Source organism: Callithrix jacchus, chromosome 1 (genome assembly GCF_049354715.1).
Source record: "Callithrix jacchus isolate 240 chromosome 1, calJac240_pri, whole genome shotgun sequence".
Lineage (NCBI taxonomy): Eukaryota > Metazoa > Chordata > Mammalia > Primates > Cebidae > Callithrix > Callithrix jacchus.
The window spans coordinates 109,026,458-109,053,973 of record NC_133502.1 but is presented as its reverse complement, the minus strand read 5'-3'; the positions used below and the strand labels follow the sequence as shown (position 1 = coordinate 109,053,973).

At 36.9% G+C, this 27,516-nt stretch overlaps 1 protein-coding gene across 1 annotated transcript in view; it reads left to right on the top strand.

The window, feature by feature from the left end:
* LOC103793026 (uncharacterized) overlaps positions 1-27,131 on the top strand; it is an 89,036-nt gene extending 61,905 nt beyond the window's left edge. Inside the window, exons 4-5 of the mRNA XM_078345776.1 lie at positions 25,109-25,262; positions 27,006-27,131. Coding sequence (XP_078201902.1) covers positions 25,109-25,155 — 47 coding nt within the window. The 3' untranslated portion in view covers positions 25,156-25,262; positions 27,006-27,131. The remainder of the gene's footprint in view (positions 1-25,108; positions 25,263-27,005) is intronic.
* Positions 27,132-27,516: the final 385 nt, after the last annotated feature.

Below are 27,516 nucleotides of genomic sequence, written 5' to 3'. Positions count from 1 at the left end.
TTCATTTTCTTGACAATGTCCTTCATAGAGCAGGACTTTATAGTTTCAATGAAACCTAATTTATTAATTATTTCTTTCATAGTTCACACCTTTGGCATTTATCTAAAAACTCATCTCAAAAACTAATGTTGTCTAGATTTTCTCCTATGTTATCTTCTAAAGATTTTATAGTTTTGTGTTTTACATTTTAGTTTGTAATCTGTTCAAGTTAATTTTTCTGATGGGAGTAAGGTCTGTTTCTAGCTTTGTTTTGTATTGTTTTGTTTTGCATGTGGTTGTCTAGTTATAGCACAAATTGTGTTGAAGAGACTATCTTTACTCCCTTGTGTTAGCCTGTCCTCCTTTGTCAAAAATCAATTGTTTTTTTATGTGTGGGTCTACTTCTGGGGTCTCTATTGTATTGTATTAGACTATTTCTTTGTTCTTTCACCACACTGTCTTGATTATAATATTTTATATATTTTTTAGAATATTTTTAATACAAAATAATTTGCTGGGATTTTACTTGAGATTGTTTTAAATGCATAGATCAATTTGAGAAGAACTGACTTCTTAACAATATTGAGTCTTATATCCATGTATATGGACTGTATCTCCATTTCTTTCTTTCTTTCTTTCTTTCTTTCTTTCTTTCTTTTATTGAGGTTTTGCAGTTTTCCTCATATAGATTTTCAATGTATTTTCATTAAATTTATGGCTAAGCATTTCATATTTTTGCATGCTAATATAGATGGTATTATGTTTTTAATTTCAAATTTCACTTGCTCATTTCTGGTATGTAGGAAAACAATTGGCTTTTACATATTAACGTTGTATCCTGCAACCTTACTATAATAACTTTTTAATTCCAGGAGAATTTTGATGATTATTTTATTTTATACACAAATTATCATGTCATCTGTGAATAAAGAGAGTTAGTTGTATTTCTTCCTTCTTAATCTATATACAGTTTTTTTCCTTTTCTTGTCTTATTGCATTGGCAATAATTAAGGACTTCCAGTATGATGTGAAAAGCAGTGGTTAAAGAAGACAGCTTTTCTTGTTCCTAATCTTAGTGGGAAAACTTCTAGTTTATCACCACTAAGTATGATGTTAGCTGTAGGTTTTTGTAGATAATCTTTTTCAAATTAAGGAAAGTCTTCTCTATTCTCAGTTTATTGAGAGTTTTTATCCCAAATGGGTGTTGGAGTTTGTTGAATGCTTTTTCTGTATCTATTAATATAATCATGTGATTTATTTTCTTTAGCCTCTTGATATGATGAATTATAACAATTGATTGCTGAATATTAAACCAGCCTTGCTGACATGCACAGGTTCATTTTTCATTTGAAAAGAATAAAAAGAAAAAGGAAAAAACAAGAAGACTTGCATGACATCAATCCCACTTGGTCATGGCATATAATTCTTTTTCTATCTTGTTGGATTTAACTTTCTAGTATCTTATTAAGAATTTTTTTTTTGCATCTAGTTCATGAGAGATGTAGTTTTCTTATGGTTTTATCTAATATTAAGGTAATGCTGGTGTCATAGAATGAGTTTGGAAGTTATTAATCTGCTTCTGTTTTTTAAAAGAGATTGTAGAGGATTGATATATCTTTCTAAATGTTCGGTACAGTTCATCTGTGAATCCAACTGGGCCTGGGCTTGCTTTTTTAAAAGTTATTAATTATTAATAATTAATTAATTTTCTTAATGGATGTAGGCCTATTCATATTGTCTATTTCTTTTTGAGTGAATTTTTACAAATTGTGTCTTTCAAGAAATTGGTCCATTTCATCTAGGTTGTCAAATTTGTGACCATATAGTTATTTATAGTAGTCTTTTATGATTCTTTTAATGTCCATGGTTTTTGTAGTGATGTTCCCTGTTTATTTGTGACTTTTGTTTCCTCTTTTTTTTTTTTTGTGAGACCGAGTTTCACTCTTGTTATCCAGGCTGGAGTGCAATGGTGTGATCTCGGCTCACTGCAACCTCTGCCTCCTGGGTTTAGGCAATTCTCCTGCCTCAGCCTTCTGAGTAGCTGGGATTACAGGCATGCACCACCATGCCCAGCTAATTTTTTGTATTTTTAGTAGAGACAGGGTTTCACCATGTTGACCAGGATGGTCTCGATCTCTTGACCTCGTGATCCACTTGCCTCAGCCTCCCAAAGTGCTGGGATTACAGGCTTGAGCCACCGCACCCGGCCTGACTTTTGTTTCCTCTTTATTATTTTTTTTCTTAGCTTGTCTAGGCATAACAATTTTATTTATCTTTTCAAAGAACCAGCTTTTGGTTTAGTTGATTTTGTCTATTGACTTTCTGTTTTTAATTTTATGGACTTAAGCTCTAATTTTCATTATTTCTTTTTTTTTCTGTTTACTTTAGATTTAATTTGGTCTTTTTTTCTAGTTTTCTAAGGTGGAAATTAGATGACTGATTTTAGATCCATTTTATTTTCTAACATGCACATAATGCTACAAATGTCTTTATAAACACTATTTTCACTATATCTCACAAATTTTGATGAATTGTGTTTTCATTTTTATTTAGTTCAAAATATTTTAAAATTTATCTTGTGATTACTTCCTTAATCCTAGTGCATTTAGACATATGTTGTTTAATCTCCAAAATTTTGGGGATTTTCTAGCTATCTTCCTGTTATTGATTCCAGTTTACATTTATTGAGGTCTGAAAGGAGATATTGTATCACTTCTTTTCAATTTGTTAAGCTGACTCAGAATGTGATCTTGATTAATTTTTTATGTGAGATTGACAGGAGTGTACATTCTGCTGTATTGGATAAAGTATTCATAGATGCCCATTATTTCTATTAAATTGATGGTATTTTTTAGTTCAGCTACGCCATTACTGATTTGCTGTCTGCTAGATCTGTTCATTCCTGATACAAGAGTGTTGAAGTCTTTAACTACAATAGTGGATTAATCTGTTTCTTTTTACAATTCTATCAGTTTTTGCCTCACATGTTTTGACACCCTGTTGTTAGGTGTATGCATATAAGGATTTTTTTTTTTGGAGATTTTACTCCTTTATCACTATATAATACCTTTTTATCCCAAATAACTTTCTTTGCTCTAAAGTCAGCATTGTTAGAAATTGATACAGCACATCTCACATTTTGATTAGTGTTAGCATGCTATATCTTTCTTCACCCATTTACTCTGCATCTTTATGTTTAAACTGGGTTTTTTCCAAGATGAAATGTGTGAAATATCAGATAAAGAAATCAAAAAGTTGATTATTAAGTTGCTCAGGGGAATGCAAGAGAAAGGTAAAAAATAACATAAAGAAATTTAAAAAGCAACTTGGGATATGAATGAAAAAATTTTCTAAAGTGATATAGATTCAATGCTATCCCCATCAAGCTACCAATGACTTTCTTCACAGAATTGGAAAAAAGCACCTTAAACTTCACATGGAACCAAAATAAAAAAAAAAAAAGAGCCTGCATAGCCAAAACAATTCTAAGCAAAAAAGAAAAAGAAAGCTGGAGGCTTCATACTACCTGACTTCAAGCTATATTACATGGCTGCTATAATCAAAACAGCATGGTGCTGGTACCAAAACAGAGATATAGACCAATGGAACAGAATAGAGGCTTCAGAAAGAACACCACACAATTATAACCATCTGAGCTTTTGACAAACCTGACAAAAACAAGAGATAGATATTTTAAAGAAAAGCCAGTCAAAACTACTGGAAATGAAAGACATCTTTAGACAATTACAAAATGCAATGAAAGTTTTATCAACAGACTAAACTAAGTAGAAGAAAGAATTTCAGAGCTCAAAGACCAAAAGCTTTTGAATTAAACCAATTAGAAAAAAATAAACAAAAAAATTAAAAGAAATGAACAAAGTTTCCAAGAAATATTGAATTATGTGAAATGGCCAAACCTAAGAAAAATTAGTGTTCATAAAGGAAAAGAAAAAGCAAAAATTTGGAAAACTTATCTGAGGGAATAATTGAAAACTTTCCTTGCTTTGCTAGAGATTTAGACATTCAAATACAAGACGCTCAAAGAACTTCTGGGAGATTCATTGCAAAAAGGGCATCCCCAAGGTGTATAGTCAGCAGGCTATCTAAAATCAATACAAAGGAAAGGATTATTTGTAAAAAGTTTTATTTTAAGTTTGGGGTATGTGTGCAGAAAGTGTAGGTTTGTTACATAGGTAACCATGTATTGGTTGTTGTACAGATTATTTCATCACCCAGGTATTAAACCTAGTATCCATTAGTTATTTTGCCTGATCCCTTCTCTTCTCCCACTCCTACCTCTGATAGACCCCAGTGTGTGTTGTTTCCCTCTATATATTCATGTGTTCTCATTGTACAGCTTCCACTTATAAGTGAGAACATGCAGTATTTTGTTTTCTGTTCCTGTGTTAGTTTGCTAAGGAATAATGGTCTGTAGCTCCATCTATGTCCCCTGCAAAGGACATGATCTCATTCTTTTTTATGGCTATATAGTATTCCATGGTATATATGTACCACATTTTCTTTATTTAGTCTATCATTGATGGTCATTTCGGTTGATTCGATTTCTTTGCTATTGTGAATAGTTGTGCAATGAACATACATATACATGTGTCTTTATTATAACAGAATGATTTACATTCCTTTAGGTACGTACCCAGTAGTGGGACTGCTGGGTCAAATAATATTTCTGACTTTAGGTCTTTGAGGAATCACTACAGTGTCTTTCACAATGGTTGAACTACTTTACATCACCACCAACAAGAATTTCTACTTCTCCACAACCTCACCAGCATCTGTTATTTTTGGACTTTTTAATAATAGCCATTCTGATTTGTGTGAGATGGAATCTCATTGTGGTTTGGATTTGCATTTCTCTAATGATCAGTGATGTTGAGCTTCCTTTTATATGCTTGCTGCTGTATGCCTATCTTCTTTTTGAAAAGTGTCTGTTTATGTTCTTTGCCTACTTTTTAATGGGGTTGTTTTTTCTTGCACATTTGTTTAAGTTCCTTATAGATGCCGGATATTAGACCTTTGTCAGATGCATAGTTTGTAAGAATTTTTCCCATTCTTTAGGTTGTCTGTTTATTCAACTAATGATTTCATTTGCTGTGCAGAAGCTCTTTAGTTAAATTAGAGTCCATTTGTCAGTTTTTGTTTTTGTTGCAATTGCTTTTGGTGTTGTGGTGAAATCTTTGCTCATGCCCATGTCGTTTTCCAGGGTTTTTATAATATTAGGTTTTACATTTAAGTCTTTAATCCACCTTGAGTTAATTTTTGTATACGGTGTGAGAAAAGGGTCCAGTTTCCATTTTCTGCATGTAGCTAACCAGTTCTTTCAGCACCATTTATTGAATAGGGAATTCTTTTCCCATTGCTTATTGTTGACGGGTTTGTCAAAGATCAGATAGTTGTGGGTATGCAGTCTTATTTCTGGGTTCCCTGTTCTGTTTCATTGGTCTCTGTGTTTGTTCTTGTACAGGATTATGCTGTTTTGGTTATTGTCACCCATATTATAGTTTGAAGTTGAGCAGTGTGATGCCTCCAGCTTTGTTCTTTTTACTTAGGATTGAGTTGGCTATTTGGGCTCCTTTTTGGTTCCATATGAATTTTAAAACAGTTTTGAGCCAGGCATGGTGGCTCACACCTGTAATTCCAGCATTTTGGGAGGCCAAGGTGGGCAGATCACTTGAAACCAGGAGTTTGAGACCAGCTTGGCCAACATGGTGAAACCTCGTCTCTACTAAAAATACAAAAGTTAGCTGGGCATGGTGATACACACCTGTAATCCCAGCTACTTGGGAGGCTGAGGCACGAGAATCACTTGAATCCAGAAGGTGGAGGTTGCAGTGAGCTACGATTGTTCCACTGCACTCTAGCCTGGGTGACAGAGTGAGACTCTGTCTCAAAAATAGAAACAAAAACAAAGTTTTTCTGGTTATCTGAAGAATGTCAATGGTAGTTTAATGGGAATAGCACTGAATCTATAAATTGCTTTGGGCAGTATGGCCATTTTAACAATATTGATTCTTTCTATCCATGAGCTTGAAATGTTTTTTCATTTGTTTCTGTCATCTCTGATTTTTTTGAGCAATGGTTTATAGTTCTCCTTGAGATCTTTCACTTCCCTTGTTAGCTATATCCCTAGGTATTTGATTTTTTTGTGGCAATTGTGAATGGGAGTTCATTCATGATGTGGCTCTCAGTTTGACTGTTGTTGCTGTATAGGAATGCTAATAATTTTTTGCACATTAATTTTGTATCCTGAGACTTTGCTGAAGTGACTTATCAGCTTAAGAAACTTTTGGGCTGAGACAAGGGGGTTTTCCAGATATAAAATCATGTCATCTGCGAACAAGGATAGTTTGACTTTCTTCCTATTTGAATGCCCTTTATTTCTTTCTGTTGTGTATATACACCCAGAAATACCATTCGACCATAAAAGAGAGTACAATAATGTCTTTTACAACAATTTAATTGGAGCTGGAGGCCATTATTCTAAGTGAAATAACTCTAGGAATGGAAAACCAAATACCATATGTTCTCACTGATAAGTAGGAGCTAAGCTATGGGTACACAAAGGCATAGAGTCATATAATGGACATTGGAGACTCAGAAGTGGGGAGGGTAGGAGATACGAAAAACTAACTTGGGTACCATGTATACTACTCTGGTGAGGAATGCACTAAAATCTCAGACTTTATACTATATAATTCATCCATATAACCAAAAACCATTTGTACATCCAAAGCTATTGAAATTTTAAATGTATATAAAATTTAAAAAAAATTTTTTAATTAAAGTGGTTTTTTTGCAGACAGCATATAGTTAGGCCTAGTCTTTCAATCTGCTTTGACAATCTCTGTCTTTTAGTTGGTGGATTTAGACCATTGACATTCAAAGTGATTATCAATATAGTCAGGTTAATATCTGTTATTTGTTACTGTTTTCTGTTTTTTCCTTGTTACTGGTTCCTATTTTGTCTTCCACTCTTTTCTGCCTTTTGTGGTTTTAATTGAGCATTTTAAATGATTGCATTTTCTCTCCTTTCTTAGCATATCAGTTACACTTTGGTTTGTTTAGTTTTTCTAATGGTTGCTCTAGAGTTTGCAATATACATTTACAGTTAGCCTAGATCTACTTTCAAACAACAATGGCGATCATTAAAAAATCTGGAGACAGATACTGGAGAGGATGTGGAGAAATAGGAACACTTTTACACTGCTGGTGGGAGTGTAAATTAGTTCAACCATTGTGGAAGATGGTGTGGCGATTCCTCAAGGACCTAGAAATAGAAATTCCATTTGACCCAGCAATCCCATTACTGGGTATATATCCAAAGGATTATAAATCATTCTATTATAAAGACACATACACACAAATGTTCATTGCAGCACTGTTTACAATAGCAAAGACCTGGAACCAACCCAAATGTCCATCGATAATAGACTGGACAGAGAAAATGTGGCACATATATACCATGGAATATTATGCAGCCGTCAAAAACGATGAGTTCATGTCCTTTGTAGGGACATGGATGAACCTGGAGACCATCATTCTCAGCAAACTGATACAAGAACAGGAAATGAAATACCACATGTTCTCACTCATAGGTGGGTGTTGAACAATGAGAACACATGGACACAGGGAGGGGAGCACTACACACTGGGGTCTGTTGGGGGGAATAGGGGAGGGACAGCCAGGGGTGGGGAGTTGGGGAGAGATAGCATGGGGAGAAATGCCAGATATAGGTGAAGGGGAGGAAGGCAGCAAATCACACTGCCACATGTGTACCTATGCAACTATCTTGCATGTTCTTCACATGTACCCCAAAACCTAAAATGCAACACTATACTCCTTCATGGGTAGTCTGAGTACCTTACAATAACACAATAATCCTAATTCCATCCTCCAATCTGTCATATCACTGCTTTCGCTCATGTATACATAAGCGTATATAAATATGCATCTGTTTATGTATGTATACACATATAAGCATGCATACTCTAATACATTGTTGCTATTACTATTGTGAACAAACTATTATCTGTTAGATCAATTAAGAATAGGGAAAATATGTTTTTATTTTGCCTCCAGTTACTCCTTATCTGATGTTCTTCCTTTTTTCTTTCCTAACATATATCTAAGTTTCTAGACTATGTCAGTTTCCTTCTTTCTAAGGAACTTAGTTAATATTTTTGAGGAATTTCCATACTATTTTCCAAAATGGTTATACTAATTTACATTTCACCGTTAGTGTACAAGGATTCCCTTAACAAATAGAATTCTTATGTGATCTAGTAATTTCACTTCTGGGTATACACATGAAGGAATTAAGATAGGTCTCTCAAAAAGATATCTGCACTCCCATGTTCATTTCAGCATTATTCACAATAGTCAAGACAAGGAACTAACCGAGGTGCCCATCAACAGATGAATGGATATTTTTTAAATGTGGTATATATGCACAATAAGCAATTATACAATATTTTTAAAAAAGTGATATTCTGTCACTTGCAACAACATAAGTGGAACTGGAGGACATTATAATACGTGAAATAAGCCAGGCACAGAAAGACAAATGCTGTATGATTTCACTTATATGTAGAATCTAAAAAGGAAACAGAATAGAAAAGTGGTTTCCAGAGTCTGAGAGGAAGTGGAAGGATGAGGAAGGAGACGATGTTGATCAAAAGGCACAAATGCTCAGACTGGAGGAATAAGTTTTGGTGATCTGTTGCACTGCATGGTGACCACAGTTAGTAACAATGTATTATGTATTTTCAAAGTTGCTAAAATAATAGATTTTTAAACATTTTTTCCAAGAAAAATGATATTTGTAAAGTGGTGGTTACATTAATTAGCCTCATTAAATCATTCTGCAATGTATACATCGGTCAAGACATCACATTTTATTTCAAAAATATATACAATTACTATTTGTCAATTAAAAATAAATGTTTAAAACATTTATTTAAAAAGAACTTCTTTGAATATTTCTTGCAAGGTTGATATACTGGCAACAGATTCCTTCAATTTTTATTTGTTTGAGAAAATCTTTGTACCTCCTTCAATTTGAAGGATAATTTTCCAGAGTACAGAGTTCTAGATTGGTGAATTTTTTTCTTTCAACACTTAAAATATTTTACTCTACTTTCTTCCTGTTTGCAAGGTTTATGAAGAGAGGTCAGATGCCATTCTTATCTTTGCTCTCTTTTTTAGGGGAAGTTCTTTTCTCCTCTCTGGCTTCATTCAAACAAATTTTAAAACCTTTGGTTTTCCATAGTTTGAAAGTGATATGCCTACCTGAAGTTTTGTTTTTATTTAATGTTTATTCTGCTTGGTGTTCTCTGAGCTTCCTAGATTTGTGGTTTGGTTTCTGACATTAATTTTGGGGACATTCTCAGTCATCGTTGTTTTGACTATTTTTTTTTTTGAGACGGAGTTTCGCTCGTTACCCAGGCTGGAGTGCAATGGCGCGATCTCGGCTCACCACAACGTCCGCCTCCTGGGTTCAGGCAATTCTCCTGCCTCAGCCTCCTGAGTAGCTGGGATTACAGGCACGCGCCACCATAACCAGCTAATTTTTTGTATTTTTAGTAGAGACGGGGTTTCACTATGTTAACCAGGATGGTCTCGATCTGTTGATCTCATGATCCACCCGCCTTGGCCTCCCAAAGTGCTGGGATTACAGGCGTGAGACTATTTCTTATTGCCTTTCTTCTCCATCCGTTTTTTTTTTTTTTAATATATGTATGTCCCACCTTTTTAAATTGTCCTGCTTTTTATGGATATTGTGTTTTGATATTTTTCAGGCTAATTTCTCTTTCCTTTTCAATATTGGAAGTTACTGTTGAGACATCCTTAAGCTCAGATTCTTTTCTCAGCCGTGTTATCTACTAATGAGACCACCAAAGACATTCTTCATTTCTGTTATAGTGCTCTTGATCTTTGACATCTTTTTGGTTCTTTTTTTTAGAATTTGCATTTCTCCATTTATATTGGTCATCTCTTCTTGCATACTGTCTACTTTGCCCATTAGCATTTTAATCATAGTTGCTTTAAATGCCCACTCATAATTTCAACATTTCTGCCATATCTCAGTCTGATTCTAATATTTGCTGTTTCATCTTATATTTTTTGCCTTTTACTATGCCTTGTATTTCTTTTTCTGATAGCTGGACATGGTGTACTAGAGAAAATGAACAGATATTACAGGCCTTTAGTAATGTGGTAGGGAAGCATGGGGAATAAAAAGCATTGTAGAGTTCTATGATTAGTTATCAGCCTTTTAATGAGCCTGTGCCTATAGATGGTGAACTTCACAAATGCTTCTCAGTTTTTCCCGGTGTCCTTAGGTGAGACAAGACAGCTGAAGGGGGTTGGAGTTGGGTATGGATGAAGCTGGAAAGCATCATTCTCAGCAAGCTAACACAGGAACAGAAAACCAAACACTGCATGTCCTCACTCATAAGGGGGAGTTGAACAATGTTAACATATGGGCACAGGGAGGGGAACATTACGCACCAGGGCCTCTTGGTGGGGTAGGGGACAAGGGGAGGGATAGCATTAGGAGAAATTTCTAATGTAGATGACACATTGATGGGTGCAGCAAACTGCCATGGCACATGTATAGCAAACCTGCACATTCTGCACATGTATCCCAGAACTTAAAGTGTACTTTTTAAATATCTTTAAAAAAAAAACACCAGGTTTGTCCTGATGGCAGTATTTGTTAAAACAGAGCAAAATGCTCTGATGTATTTCAAGATGGTTCCTCTACCTTTCCTCCACTGGAAGTATGATTGGATTTTGCTCTGATATCCTCTGTGAGAACCTTGTATAGCTCCAGGAGGTAAAACTCACAAAAGTATGAGGCACTCCTCCATCACTGTGTCCCCTGGAGTTTTAAACTCTCAGAGTTATCCAAACTGAGCCTCTAGCAATTCATTACTGGTTAGGTTTCCTACCAGGTAGTGGTTTCTGTGGTTTCTGCTCCTAAGTTTCTACTCTGGTAATTTGCAGTCCTTGTATTCACCCATCTGTCTCTCCAATTTTGGGGGCAGCAGTTTGCTCTGTGATCTCACATTTTTTACAAACTTAAAAAGAATTATTGATTTTTTAGTTTGTTCAGCTTAATATTTGTTAAGGTGGAGTAGCAACGTCCAAGCATAATTCATGTGAGATTGGAGTCCAGAAGTTTCCAATACATTTTTAAAAATTCCTATGGGTGGTTTACACAAAATACTCTACAGTAAAATCTGGTCCTTTCTTTCTTCTGATGCTCTGTTGGCAGCCTCTCTTTAGTTTGTCCCCTTCCATAGTCCTTTTCCTGTCTCTTTATTTTTTTCTGGTTCTGCCTCTTCCCAGATATCTTCTTCCTTTACTCTTCACCATTGCCCAATTAATTTTTTATTATTCTTCATTTCTGTTTGTGAAGATGCCTGGTAAACCCACACAACTTCCATCAAGATAAAGTGAAAATTAACTGTCAATATCTTTTTCTCTGGGTCAAAAATGATTAGATAATGTATCATTGAGAATAATAAAAAAGATATAAATAAATGTATTTGTGGGTTTACCATTCTTGTTTACTTTGCTAGTTTATAAAACAATGTATTTTTTCATTTTACAGGAAGTATCTGTCTATTGTAGGAAGTTTAGCAAAATAAAGAAATCTAATAAGTAAAAAAGTAAGTACCATAACCCTACTGCCCATAAGTAAGTTAATATGTATTAATCGTAGCTCAAAATATTTACATTTAAAATTCTTAATGGAGTACCTTTCTTGCCTCTATTAAACGGGGCAGAGAATTACCCATGCGAAATGCCACAAACTGAACTCCATTCTTGTCTTTAACCTTGTTTCTCATTCCTTCTTTACTGTTCAACTAAACCGATGGATTCGTCATGTGAAAAAAGAAGGAAGAGAAATGGTCTCATGAACCCACAAATGATTCCCATTTACTCTCCCTATCCCCTGCCTCCCTCTGAAACCCTGGTAAAGAGATCACACACTGAGGGATATTAAATCAATTTATTTATTTCTCATCCTACCCTCCTAATATTTCTCCAATGGAATCACTCATGAAATAGGCAGAAGTTAAAGTTCTCAGCTGTTTAGCAATGTCTGACAAAATTATGATTTCCTTTATAATATGAGGAGGATTAATGTATATAGACATTTTATTGTTTATTCTGAATGCTACATTTTATCAGTATATAATGTTTATTATTCTTATATCAGTGACTTATGTTTCATAAAATAGCAGTCAACAAGACTATTATCAGAAATTCTACCACACCCCCATTTAAAAATATTTATGTGAGAAAATGTTTATCTGGGATCATTTTATATGTGCACTTTTATAACCGGCTTTTCCGTGTAATGTTTTGGCAACTTACACATTTTAAAGAGCTGCATAATTCTTGATCTCCTAGTATGTTTATATTGTTTATGAGTATGTAATTTGTATCTATTTTGTAGATGAGCTTCAGGGAGCACTGCTACAGAATTTCGTCAAACTATGATGATTTGTTTCCTAGATTTTCTGTAATATGTCAATACCGCTGCTTTTTACTAAGAAAGCAGAATAAATAACCCTCCAAAAGAGTATTCTTGCAGAACCTGATTTCAAATGCTGAATAACAAGTTTAAGTTAGAATCATAAGAATGTATGCTCTAAGGAATCTAAGAACTAAGATAAGATTATTCATTTCAGTCCCTTCATTGTATGGATGCAGAAACTGAAATGATGGCTTGCCTAAAGTCACCAGCTACAAGTGAAGTATCCTGCCTAGGAATAACTAAGTCTTCTCTAATATCCTAAAATAGAAGGCACTTATATACTATTTCTCATAATTTTTTTGGATTTAGGGAAACCCTCTGGAAGATAGAACACTTCCCTAAACTAATGGTCTCCAAAATTGAATTTCTCACCCACCTCCACAAATTCTGCAACCAGGGGTATGCAAGATGACCCAACAGTTAAAATTCTGAACTACCTTTAGACTTTCAAAAAAATTGCAGAAATAGTACAGAGAGTTTCTGTATGTCCTAGTGCCACTCCATCGTTACCATCTTACATACCATAGTATAATTATCATAACAAGGAAATTAACATTAGTACAGTATCATCAACTAAAGGTTTCATTTGAACTTCCCTTCGAAGGTTTCCGTTCATGTCTCTTTGTTGTTGTTCTTTCCAACATTTTACTCAGGATTCCACATTGCATTTCGTTGTTATTTCTCTTTGGTCTCCTGTCATCTGCGGCAGCTCCTTCATCTTTCCTTGTCTTTCATGATTCTGACACCTGGAGCAGTATTGGTCTGTTTTTTTGCTAGACATCCCTCAGTTCAGGCCATTTGGAATCTTCTCATGATGGAACTTAGATCATGCATCTATGTCAAGAGTACCACAGAAATGCTGCCTCATCCTTCTAGGTGTAGCAAATCATGGCCTTCATGTTGCCAGCATGTATTGGTGTTGGTGATATTGGTGTTGATTACCTGTGGAAATGGTCACCAGCAGACTTTTCACTATAAAGTTGCTATTCAAATGGCCAAAGATGGAACAATTTAAGCCACAAAATACATAATGATAGTACTGGAGTGTAGCCCATAAAATAATATTAATATGAACCATGAGTTCTTAGTGACATAAATAAATAATTGGTTTAATAGATATAGTCAATTCTCATTATTCACAGTAATTATGTTTTATAAAGTCACTATGAACACTGAGTTAGCAAATACTGACCCCTTGCTCTTAAGGGAGATATAGGTTTAGGTTTTTGTGAGCCATTGTCAACTAATCAATGCAGAATCTTGCTTCATGTGTGTTTCTGTTTAAAAATACCTTATTTAATATATTGTGTTGATTCCTTAACAGTTAACTCTCCACCAACAGTGCCATAACTCATGCCTGAATGAAGGTTCTCTAATACATGTTATTTTGCCTGGCAGGCCTGTCATAGCCTTCTTGCACTTAGAAACAGTAGACAGCACATCACACTATGCTTGAGGGCATTTTAAACAGCAAAATGACTGACAAAAGGCACAAAAATATGAAAACTATGGCACTAAATAGACTGCAAAAAGGGCACTTCTTTACAGGATGAGAGCTGAAACAAGAAGGGCAGAGGATCATCTTCTTTGGCTTCAGTTGGGAACATACACATTGAGTACTCACAGTTTTTGCTATTCTGAACACGTCTGTGAATGACCAAGAAAATGCCATGAGTATTGATTTTCAGGTTACAAATAAATTTTAGCAAGCAGGTGAATTCTCAAATATGTAATTCATGAGAATAAAGATTGATTGCATATGGAGAAGTGGCAGCTCTTCTTTTTTGGCATAGAATTCCAATTAATAAATGTGGAAAGAATGAGAGAAAACTGCCACTAGCAACCTGCACAGTGGTAATTGTTGCAGATGGATCTAGTGAATGCTAGACACATGGGCAAAAGTTTCAGGAACAAACAGATTTGCATAGTCTCAAAGTGTCTCTCTCAAGATATTTGTTGACTACTGGGAGAAATACAGTAAATTTGTATTTATTGTAAATTGAATATGGCATAAGTTCTTAATTTTTTCTAGCACTTATATAGCATTTACAGATGTTGACTAGAAAATACAGCTAAATAGGTGGCTTGTACTCAAATTCTTGATAATAAGGGAGTCTCCATTTTTTTATTGCACCTTCTTTGGCTAACCGGCTAGTGTTCAGTCAAAGCTGTTTATTTATGTATAATGGGAGAAAAAGCAAAGACGTTGCTATTTTATCAAGGGTAGACTTGGGGTGCTTAAGAACCACTGCCTCTGTGAAATCATCCCAGGTAGAGGTAAGCACTTGTTCTTCACTGTTCTGCTATGCCTATTTCAATAGCTTAGACAGATTTTCACACTGTAGAGTTGGTTGTGTACATGCTTGTCTCCTGCACATGGTGTTTCATCTTTATATCTCCAATAACAAACACATTGACTCACATGGGGGTACTCAGTAAATGTTAATTAGAAATGAGGTGGCATAGATGTGATGACATGATACCCTGGAGCTTTGGGCAACCCCTCTTTGTATTTTTTTTACAGATGCATTTTTGTTCTTGCTGTATTTCTGGCAATGTTTCTCACTAATGCTTGTCTTCTGCCAATGATGAAAACAAGCATACCCTTTGTAGTATTTAAAGGTATGTGAAAATGAAGACGGGCTTCTTTGAGTACATTTGGTTCAATGGAATTTTCTTATTCCATATGTCCTAGTTCAGCTGTGACGTTAAGTGCTTTATCAACATATCTGACTCTATCCTAATAACAGTGGTACTGTTGTCTCCGGAGGCAAAACAGGTTAATGGCAGAATTACTTAGAGATTTCTTGAATCCACTTAATGGAAAAAGCTTCCGGTTCCAGGGTTGGTTCTAAGTATTTGTGGTTTCAGGTTGAACCAAATGTATTAGTCAGGGTAACCAACTGATGTAACAAATAGTTCCCAAATTCCAGAGGCATAACATATCTATTTTCTTGCATCTAAACAGTCCAGTGTAGGTGTTCCGAATCTGGCAGTTTTTATCCTGGCAGCTTTTCAGGGACTCAGGCTTCTTCCATTCCATGGCTCTACCTTCCACTAGGTGCTCATGGTCCTCTTTCTTCAGCTGGTAGTCTTTATGGGCTAGGTTGAGAAGTGGTTTCCTGCCTTCTGCCAACATTTCTGTGGATGTAAATGAATCACATTTCCACACCTAAATGCAAGGCATGCTGGGAACATTGTCTAACTGCTTTTCCAGGTAAGAAAGGAGACATTGTTTGTGAACAACTAGCCAGTCTCTGTCCCCACAACTCAAACTGGCATCTCTCCTCTGAGAATGTACTGACATTTTTAATATCTAATAAATATTCATCTATTAGATATGTTTTTAAGAGAATTTAATTTTAAGAATAATGAGTAAATGAATAAATAGATTAAAAAGCAACACCTACCAGAAATTGACATTTACATGTAAAATGGGATAACAGAGGAGAAATAATGTAGAATTGAGGAGAATAGCTGAGGATGTTTTAGTTCTGAAATCAATAGTGTAGCATGGCAGTTCGTTGCTCAGACATGGGTTTAAATTCAAAGTCAACATCATAATCATAATAATGATGCAGATAATGTTGTATGAAGGAAAATAGTTATATTTGAGTCAATAGTTCAAGCACTTCTTTGTGATGTAAATGCAATACAAGTACCCATATTCCAGCTTTGCTACTTATTAACTGCAAAGCTTATGGCCTACGTTTTCTTATAAATGGGCATGATACTAGTATCTGCCCCACAGGGTTGTTGGGAAGATTATTGAGCCAATTCATATAAAATGCCTGGTATATAGTAAACGCTAAGTAACTTCTTGGTATTATGAAATGCATATGAATTTAAAAACAGTAATCTTTCTTTTAAGTAGGCTGTAAATCAGTGGTTCTGAATCAGGAGTGATTTCTTCCACCCCACTGCCTGGGGGACATTTGGCAATGTGAGGAGACATTTTTGGTTGTCCCATCTGTTGGTGTTGGCAAGTTCCTACCAGCATCTACTGGTAGAGGCTAGGGATTCTGCTAAACATCCTACAATGCACAGGACGCACCCTCTCAGCAGAGATTTATCTTGCCTGAGATAGCAGTACTTCTGAAGTTGAGAATCTGGCTTTAAAGAAATGTGTATTTTATGCTCTCATAGATGGAGGGGGATTTTTCATCAAAGTCATACAAGTAGGAAGTTACCTTTCTGGTAATCAATCTACATGTGTGGAAAAGATGTTAGTAGTAACCAATTCACCTTGGTGTTTGTAGAGATCAAATGAAAGACTGCATTTAACTCTTGTAAATTGATATACTATGTTAAGTATAGATTAGAGCTAAATCTGTTTTCTTCAACTTTTTCTATTTCTTTTTATTATTGCCCCACTAAGGAGACCTTTTAGACTTGAAAAAATTGCCTCCTATTCCCATGGAATTTTATACAACAGGTATGCTATATATCTGTTTATGCAGTTGGACAGGGTTAAGGATTGGAGGATTACAAACCACTGTGATATTTAAGACATTTTGCCCCCTAAGAGTTTGTTTTCATCCCTATAGGGAAATATTCTAAGAAAAGAGGAGTGAATTCTAAAAGTGTTTTTTTAAGAATGATGCTTAAATTATTATTTAATTAAAATTCGCTTAATATCTCTTGTTCTGTACTTTGGGATCATATTGAGAGAGCAATGGAAAACTGAAAAATAATGCTATTGATTTAAAATGTTATAGGCCTTTAAAATGAATGCCAGTGCTCATAGAAATGAATAGAGATATAGTGAGAACTGAAAATGCAGAAATAAAATCTGGTGAGGCCAAAAATAAGAGAAATTGAAAAGGAGATGAAAGCTTTCTAGAGAGGTAGCTAATCTGAATGTAAGCTTATCATAAAAGGAAACGAAGAGCTTGAGAGGATAAAAGATGGAAGGGAAATTGTGCTGGATAAGGAGGCTGAAGGAAAGAATATGAACTTTTCTTTTTTGTAGGTCAAAGTTACTATATTAACTATGTAGCTTTTTTTCTACTTTGTTTGAAAAGGAAAGATTAAACACAACTAAATCTGCAAAGTGACAGGCATGCCACGCACTGGGGAAAATTGGAAACGTGCAGCCTGCAGGTTAACTACCTGGTCATCGAGCCACAAGTCTGGAAGGGATCTCTCTGTTGCCTGACCTGTTTGTATCTATTTCCTTTGTTCTTCACTCATCCCTCCCCGTCACTTGTAAATCCTCAGTGAGGACTCCTGTATGAATTTCAGCCTCATTTTTCACCACATCATCTTCACACTCTACTCTTGTCAGCTTAGCCGCCCAAACTTCCAGCAGGTCTTGTGGTTCCCACTTCTTTATTTTGCTTATTATTGATGCTTGCTTTGGACTGCTTTCTCAGGACACTGTGGGCTACTTTTATGCTCTGTATTCCTTTTCATTCCCTCTTCCCTGCTCTGGCAGTGAGGCGGTAAGAACCTGCCTTGCTTTACAGGTGTCACAGTCAGTTCTGCATGTTACCTTCCTTGAAAGTAGAATTTTTTCACTTGTTTTTATATTCACAAGCCTAGCCTGGCCCTGGGGCACGGTTGGTGCTTAATGCATGTTCATTGAAGCAAAGAAGCTATTGTTTCCCTCCTTCTCCAAGTGGGGTGTCTGCCAAGTTTATAACAATTCTCCCTTCTCTGAAAACACAGAATTGGTGTTGGCTAGTTCTTCCTTGAACTTATGAATCCACTCACCCCCAGACAAAGGTAAGTGATGAGAGTTGAACACCTGACCCATAGCCAGGCTAAATTTCCATTCTTGAGACACAGAAACTATTAGTCAGTCCTTGTGGCTAAACCCAGAGCATATAAACACAGGAGCTATTACAGGACATCTTGTGAATTAAAGTGTGGAGAAAGATGGCTTTTCAAGATGAGACTGAAGTCTCCATACAGAGAAGATCAGATAATATGGAGAGAGAATCTGAGGGATTCCATCCTACTCCTAAGTTTTGCTTGCATTTCTGTATTTGATTGTATGAGACACTCTCATATTTTTTTAAATTGCATTTTAGGTTGTGGGGTACATGTGAAGAATATGCAAGATTGTTGCATAGGTACAGACATGGCAGTGTGATTTGCTGCCTTCCTCCCCTTCACCTATATCTGGCATTTCTCCCCATGCTATCTCTCCCCAACTGCCCACCTGCAGCTGTCCCTCCCCTATTTCCCCCGACATACCCCAGTGTGTGATGCTCCCTTCACTGTGTCCATGTGTTCTCATTGTTCAACACCCACCTATGAGAGAGAACATGCAATATTTGGTTTTCTGTTCTTGTGTCAGTTTGCTGAGAATGATGGTCTCCAGGTTCAACCATGTCCCTACAAAGGACACAAACTCATGGTTTCTTATGGCAGCATAATATTCCATGGTGTATATGTGCCACATTTTCCCTGTCCAGTCAATCATCAATGGGTATTTGGGTTGGTTCCAGGTCTTTGCTATTGTAAACAGTGCTGCAATGAACATTCGTGTGCATGTGTCCTTATAGTAGAATGATTTATAGTCCTTTGGATATATACCCAGTAATGGGATTGCTGGGTCAAGTGGAATTTCTATTTCTAGGTCCTTGAGGAATCACCACACTGTCTTCCACAATGGTTGAACTAATTTACACTCCCACCAACAATGTAAAAGTGTTCCTGTCTCTCTACATCCTCTCCGTTCTTATAATAAATTTTCTTTAGTGTCAAAGTTGATTCAAATTGGTTTCAATGATTTGTAACAAAAAATCTTTTACCAGTATATCACACTTTCAGATTTCCCATTTCAGTGAAGGAACTTGTACTAGACAGAAATAATATATATGGGGGAAAGATCAAACTTACTTGAAAATTATAAACAGAAATCAATTGGGAATCTTATTTGGGGAAATTGGTGGAATAATGCTGTATTGTTAGGTTTGAAGCAATAGGGAATCTTTCCTTCAAGATGAAGTAGGAGCATGAAAAAAAATAGTTCATGCTTAAAACCCATAGGCAACAGCCAATGACAGAGCAAAGGACCAATTAGTTAAACTAGGATCCATCAGAAACCTAAACATCATTTGGCCATGCTTCCTGAGCTTCAGCCCTCTTATCCCACCCACCACCAGATCCTACAAGTTTCCCCATCTACCATTATCTTGAGTCTGTCTCCGTCCACTCTAGTCTAAGTGGCCTTTATTTCTCATGACAACTTCAGCAATGGCCTTCCAGATGTAGATGGCTGGCAGCTATTCTTGCCACCCAGTGATTCTGGATGCTATGACTATAGAGTGATCTAAAGTTCCTGAACAACATTTGACAAAAGTTGTTCAGGTAATGGTAGTGACTTCCTTCCATCTTCCTCACAAAGCCCCATAAAGTGGAGCCTTTGCAGCTTCATCATGCACCCTACTCCCCTGCTTATATATGTTCCTGACATGAGCTTTTTTTTCTTTTTAGACAGGGTCTCTCTGTGGCCCAGGCTGGTGTGATCATGGCCCACAGCAGCCTCAACTTCCCATAATCAAGCAATTTTCTCACCTTAGCTTCTTGAGTAGCTGGGACCATAGGCGTGTGCCAACATGCTTGGCTAATTTTTTTTTTTTTTTGGTAGAGATGGAATCTCACTATGTTGCCAAGGCTAGGCTTGAACTCTTGGGCTCAAGCAATCCACCCACTTTGGCCTCCCAAAGTGCTGGGATTATGCGCATGAGCCACCGCACCCAGCCAACATCGACTCCTCAGACCCTTGCCTTGCCATGCTGTCTTTGCTATGGAACTTTTGCACATGTTCTTCTTCCTGGAACATTCTTTTCTGCCACCTTTTCTCAGCTTTCTTTGGCTGCTCTGACTAGACTGATTATTCCTAGTATAGCACTGTGTACCCATCCTTTTTGCCATTGGTTATTGTAGCAGTTTTATTCCCATCTCCCTCAGTATTTGGTTGTCTGTCTACTATACTAGACTGTAAGCTGCACAAGGGCAGGAGCTCTCTGCTTTAGCCTATTGTTTAAGTCACAGCACCTCACAGAATGCATAGCAGGAGATCATCAAATGTTTGTTGAATAAATAAATATACAGAAAGGTAAAAAAGTATGAAAAGCAAGCAAATAGACATGAAGGAGGCTTCAACTTAAATACTCTTTATCAAAGATTAAGTGTATAATTCAGTTAGTTCTCACAGTTTTTCTTAGGTGCTAGGCTTGTCATCAACAATCCTATTAATAATGCTAAAATTCTTTTAAACAATAGTGGTATAAGGTTATCAGTAAATAAAAAATATAATTAGTGTTAGTAGTACTTCTAGGTCAGTCCATAAAGGCATGTTGAATGGATGATGTCCCCAAAAGAGTAGTTTTAAGCCCTAAAATTTACTAAGCCCCTGTGACCTTTGAGAAGAACTTGGAGGGTATGAAGGGAATAAGAATTACAATTACTAGCAATTCCCAGAGCTCCATGGATGAAAGATGTCATCAAGCCATGTTCTGAGGTCTGCAATTCTAGTAGTGAATGTGTGATGGGCCAGAGTGATGCGAATGGAGGTGAGCCCAGGGACCATTCGAAGGAAGAAGTTGCTCATGAGCCCTGTGATGTGGCTGGCTAGGATAGGTCCCTTTTCCTTTTCTTCTATATATGTCCCTTTGAAAGTACGTGCACTTGAGTAGAAAACACTGCCCAAAGTAATTTATAGATCAAATTCTATTCCCATTAAACTACCACTGACATTCTTCACAGAATTAGAAAAAATTATTTTAAAATTTATATGGAACCAAAAAACAGCCTGTATAGCCAAGACAATTTTAAGCAAAAAGAACAAAGCTGGCATCACACTACCTGACTTGAAACTATACTACAGGCTACAGTAACCAAAACAGCAAGGTACTGGTACAAAAACAGACACATACACCAGTGGAATAGGATAGAGATCTCAGAAGTAAGACCCCACATCTACAACTGTCTGATCTTTCACAAACCTGACAAAAACAAGCAATGGGGAAAGGATTCTTTATTTAACAAATGGTGCTGGGAGAACTGGCTAGCCACATGCAGAAAATTGAAACTGGACCCCTTCCTTACACCATATACAAAAATTAATTCAAGATGGATTAAAGACTTAAATGTAAAACTCAAAACTATAAAAATCCTAGAAGAAAATCAAGGCAATCCCATTCAGGATATAGGCGCTGGCAAAGATTTTATGACAAAACGCTGAAAGCAATTGCACCAAAAGCAAAAATTTGACAAATGGAATCTAATTAAATGAAAGAGCTTCTGCACAGGAAAAGAAACTGTCATCAGAGTGAACAGACATCCTGCAGAATGGGAGAAAATTTTTCCAATCTACTCATCTGACAAAGGTCTAATATCCAGAGTCAACAAGATACTTAAACAAATTTACAAGAAAGAAACAAACAACCCCATTAAAAAGTGGGCAAAGGACATGAACAGACACTTCTTAAAATAAGACATTTATGCAACCAACAAATATGAAAAAAGCTCAACAACACTGATCATTAGAAAAATGCGAATCAAAACCACAATGGGATACCATCTAACACCAGTCAGAATGGTGATTATTAAAAGTCGAGAAACAATAGATGTTGGTGAGGTAGCAAGGAAATAGGAATGCTTTTACACTGTTGGTAGGAATGTAAATTAGTTCAACCACTGTGGAAAACAGTGTGGCAATTCCTCAAAGATCTAGAACCAGAAATGCCATTTCACCCAGCAATCGCATTACTGGGTATATACACAAAGGAATATAAATCATTCTGTTATAAAGATACATGCACACATATGTTCACTGCAGCACTATTCACAGTAGCAAAGATGTAGAATCAACCCAAATTGCCCATCATTGAACCCATTTAATTAGATCCCGTTAACCAACCAAAATGTCCATCAATGATAGACTACATAAAGAAAATGTGGTACATATACACGGTGGAATACTTTGCAGCCATAAAAAGGAATGAGATCATGTCCTTTGCAGGGACATAGATGGAGCTGGAAGCCATCATCCTCATCAAACTAACACAGGAACAGAAAACCAAACACCGCATTTTCTCACTTATAAGTGAGGGCTGAATGATAACACATGGCCACAGGGAGGGGAAAAATACACACCAGGGCCTGTTGTGGCATGACAGCGGGAGGGAGGGCATCAGGAAAAATAGCTAATGCATGCTGGGCTTAATACCTTGGTGATGGGTTGATAGATGCAGCAAACACCATGGCACACATTTACCTGTGTAACAAACCTGCATACCCTGCACATGTATCCCCGAACTGGAAAAAAAAAAAAAAACCTAACAAACAACAAACAAAACCCCAAAATTTTTTTTAAAAAGAAAGAAAATACAAATTACACTGATAGAGGAAGATTTTTCTTTTATCTAGACTATAAGGGTAGCCATATTTTGTGCAAGAATTTCTGTATTAACATTCCATGTCAAGAGGAAGAAAAGAAAAGAAGATTCCAAGGGTAGAAGGATTGGTGCAGAAGCCCTCTGAGAGCACGAGAAGAAAGGCAGTTTGATGACACACATGGATTGCTGGAGAGAAGGGTGGATGCCCTTAGGGAATGAGAAGAAAGGAAGGGAGAAAAGATAAAACACAGGTTATTTGCCTGGAATGGCCCGATTTTCTGACAAATATTCCCAGAACATAGCTCAGGAGAAATGCCAATTGTTTCAAGCAAACCATTCTAAATAGTACCAGTTTTATTTTAGAAAGAATAGCCCGACTGCAAAATTAAGAGAAATCTATGATCCAGAAAATATCAAATTATGCCATGAGTTATTTTCATGAAATTATATACAACACAGTATTCTGAAGAAAGCTTTATTGTTAAAATTCCGACAAAGAGGAGCACTTGATGTAAAAAGCACAAATCCTGAAGTCATGCTCATGACTTTAAATTAGTATAAGCAACTTAATGGTACTTGAAAATTTAACCTGTTTATTGTGTTTTAAAGTGAAATTGAGGATGAGTTAATTTATGTTTCCATAATTGGATTCTTTGGGAGCATGAAGCATTCAGGCTTATGGCGAGAAAGATCTCAAAAAGCACCTTTTATCTCTATTTCCTGGTTCCTGCCCCTGACGCCCCCTGGAGTACATATATTCTGGTCTTCTGAGCACTAGATTAATTTTCTTCATGTGAATATTCTTATAGTTTTCATTTGGGTATGAACTATGTTATTTCTACAGAAGTTTTTGTAAAATTATTTTTGCCATTCTATATTTTACTCTGAAAGTGATTGCCTTTGTATATCACAGTTCACATAAGAAAATTAAAGTTAGTGAAAAAAAATCAACAAAACAGATTGCCTGAATTAAACTTAACATTCTTTCTGAAGAGTTTTACAAATACCATCCATGCAGTAAGAAGAATGGTAATTCTGATGAGAACACCTCTTTCAAGAATTCATCTTCACCTTCCCTTTCGCTCAGGAGGTGGCCTCTTATTGTGGATGTTGGATATAACCAGTGAACCGAATACTTGAAACCAATTTGCTGGTTTGAGAAGAGGTTATTGATTCTCACAGCATGTATATACTTGGGAAATTTCATTGTTTGACATGTGGATGAATCTTGTCTCATACTACTTTAAGTCAGGCAGACTGGGTGAGGCATATGAGTTCCCTTTGCTTTATTGAAGTCTTCTGAGAAGGCAAAACAAAAAAATGTTTAACAGGTCTGCATGTTGCTTTGAATAAAAAGTACTGTATGTGCTTCTTGGAAAAAGTCTGGTGAGGTGATTTTTCTTTTAAGCATATGGCATATGCTTTATTTTGAGGGAAGATGCTGGGAGAGAAATTTCTGTGTGGTTTCTACAGAATTAAGAGGACAAAGGTGGTAATTGATAAAACACCAAATCTTGGGCATTTATATAATTGTTGATTAAATAATAAAAGTTCAACTGAATAATTAATGCATAACTCTTTGAATGGGTGAAGATGTACAAAAACTCAGCTCATCTGAGGTCAGTATCTCTTCTAGGGATTGTTAAAGAATATAGGCAAGGTGATGAAGACGTATGTTGCTGTTTCCCTGCAGATGCTGGCAATATGGGCCCTGCCCCACTTCAGCCCCTCACTTCTCTAATTTTTCTCTAGGAATATTATTATTGGCCCAGGGAAAGTTCATTTCAGCAGAAATTCTGCCATTGTGAAGCAATTAGAGCAATTTTTTAGCAAGAGGAAGTGATTTATTTTTCCCAATCACTGTTCATAAGATGGTCATTACAAATAAGTTTGCTGATAAATCGGTGGCCGCGAGAGACAACTTTAATTGTGACAAGGAAAGTTTCTTGGTGCTTAATGGAGAGAGACTTTTCTGCCCCTTACCGGTACAGGTTCATGGTGAGAGATAGGCCCTGTAGGTATTTATTGACTTGAACTGGGGTCTTCTTAATAAAGAGAGGTATGTTTTAGAAATGAGACTCCTCGGGGTCTTGTTTGGGGTAATTAGTGAAGAACCAAGTTAATGTTGTTGTTTTCTGTTTTTTCTCAAACATCTTGATCTTTGGTTTTGATCTTTTTTTTAACTGACAAATTACTTCTCTTTCAGGCCCTGAGCTTGATGTAGAAGACTATCATATGAACCAGAGAGGGTAACTGAACCCAAAGAAATGACTCCAACATGAAGCTAAAGACACGCCTTAAAGGATGAGGAGGAGCAGAAATCCCACCAGCAAGGCAAGAAAGAAGCTGTGCATGAACAGGTGACAGTAAGAGAAATGCTTCATTCCCTGTTGCGATTATTAGCACGTGAAGCTTGTGAAACACAGAGCCCCAGCTAGAGGATCTTGTGTTATAATTTTTCAAAGACTGCGCAGCAGGCACAGCAGCCATACAGCTAATAGAAATCAAGTGTTATTTCTTAAGTATCATGCACTTTGATTAGCAGCTTGGGGAGCCATTGGCTGAATTTCTTGAAGAAACCTCTAGGAAGTCAGCCATAACTCTAAGACTGAGGCAGCTTTCGAGTAGTGTGATTCATCTTCTTTAAGTATTAGGGCCACCTAGGGTCACGCCAGCCCAGTCTACAGCAGGTAACCTGGAACTGAAATTCTGAGACAAAAGAACTAGGAGGAAAAATGTCCCACCTGGCTCAAGGGAGGAAGTCAATTTAAAGGGATGAGGAGAACACTGGCAAAATAATATTTTAAAGCTATTAACTGATTTTCCTCTTCTGGCAGTTCCTATTGCCTCTGACTCCTCCCCCAAGCCCACTTAGGTATCATTTGTTCTATCAGGAAAAAAGAAGTTTCACCAGAGGGCAGGAAAAACAGGCTTTTGATTTTCCAAAGTCAAGACCCTGAAGGCACTTGGGATAGAGACACTAAGGTGAATTGATGCAAAGTTTCCCACCCCTTGTAAAACCTAGAGTTTTCTAGGTGTGTTGTGAGGACAGTGCTCGAGCTGGGGAGAAAAGGGGGCTGATACATGCTGGTGGGGAGATGGGGAGGTGGGAAGGGAAGGCAGAGGGGGAAGGGGAAGCAGAGGTGCTGGTGGCTCCTCTCTCCTCTGAGAAAAAGACTCTACAATCTTCTCCCCAGAGGAGAAGGTTGTGGGGGAGAGAATTGAAGATGGATTGGGGTTGTCATCACCTCCAAGCAGAGCTCAAGAAGACTGTAAAACATCAGAACAGAAATGGCTGAGTGGTCTCCAGGAGACAGATGATCTGAGCCAGCCTCAAAGAACTGAGTGTACCCCAGCACAGCTCACAAGTGTTAGAATGAGTCTTCTGTACTCAAAAGTCCCATCAGAATAGTAATGAAAGGCCCACAGAGTTTTCTGGTGTCCCTGTGGCCTGAACGAAGTACAATAAAATTTCCTGTGCCAACAAGGGGCTTGGCAACAGCTGAGAGAAAATGTGCCATGTCTGAAGGAATCTTGTGCTGGGGAACAGCTCAGTGGCAAAGACCCACCAGGAACAAGGTCATATGAGCCAACGCTGGTGCTGAGATAGCATCACACAGAGAAAGAGATAATTCCCTCGACCTATTGCCCTGGTACAATGTGACACCCCTGTAACCCAGTGAAAAGAGTGAGGGTGCAGAATTGTGGGAAATTAGGTTCTAACACTGAAGATAGGCTTAAAATAGATTAGTGGTTACAGAAAAATAAAGTTTTACTTCTTGTACAATTGAGTTTGTTGATTGAGTTCTGAACCCAAAAGTAGAACAAGTCACTCAATCAATAAATTAATTAAAAAATCAGTCATACCTGACAAAACCATTTAGCTCTTCCTTTCTGGAATTTAGGAGAAGTGTAACACGATTCACAATCAAGATTTGTGTTACAGCCTAACATAAATCTTGACTATTGCTATGTAGTTAGATTATGTGCAGCCTCAGGGTCATGGGGGTAGCTTAGTCTGCATGGCTTAGGGAGTGCTGACCATGTGGCTGGCACTGACCTAGGAACTTTCACCATTTTCCCTCATTTAATCCTTTAAACAGTGTTTGTGAGAGCAGATATGATCCCCACTTTACTGACAAGTAAACGAAGGCTTGACAAAGTGAAATCTGAGAGAATGCTAATAATTGTGAAGCATTTCCTTTGGCGAAAGTTGGTTCCACATTTTGGTGAGTAATGCCCAGTGCTTCCTTCCTTCTTTTCCAACATTCTCTTCTTTTCCTGTGTGTTCTTCACCCTCCCACCTCTGCACCTTTCCTTCAGTGCTCATACTTCAGATACTGCTCCTCTTCCTGTCCTTTTGACATTTTCCCCAGTTTCTATGGCACAATTTCAATTTTGTCTGTTCCCTGACACTTCTGCAAACCTCTCAGCTCTTATTATCCATCATTATGCTCCTTCAGCACCTCACAAGATCATGATAGCCCATTATCAAGTCAGCTTTGTATTGCAGGTTTTTGGTCATGATAGTGTCAGCTGGTAGTTTGTAAACCCCAGAAGAGCTCCATCTTGTGCAGCCTCAGGACCAACCATGAATTTAGCATCCTAGGCTGG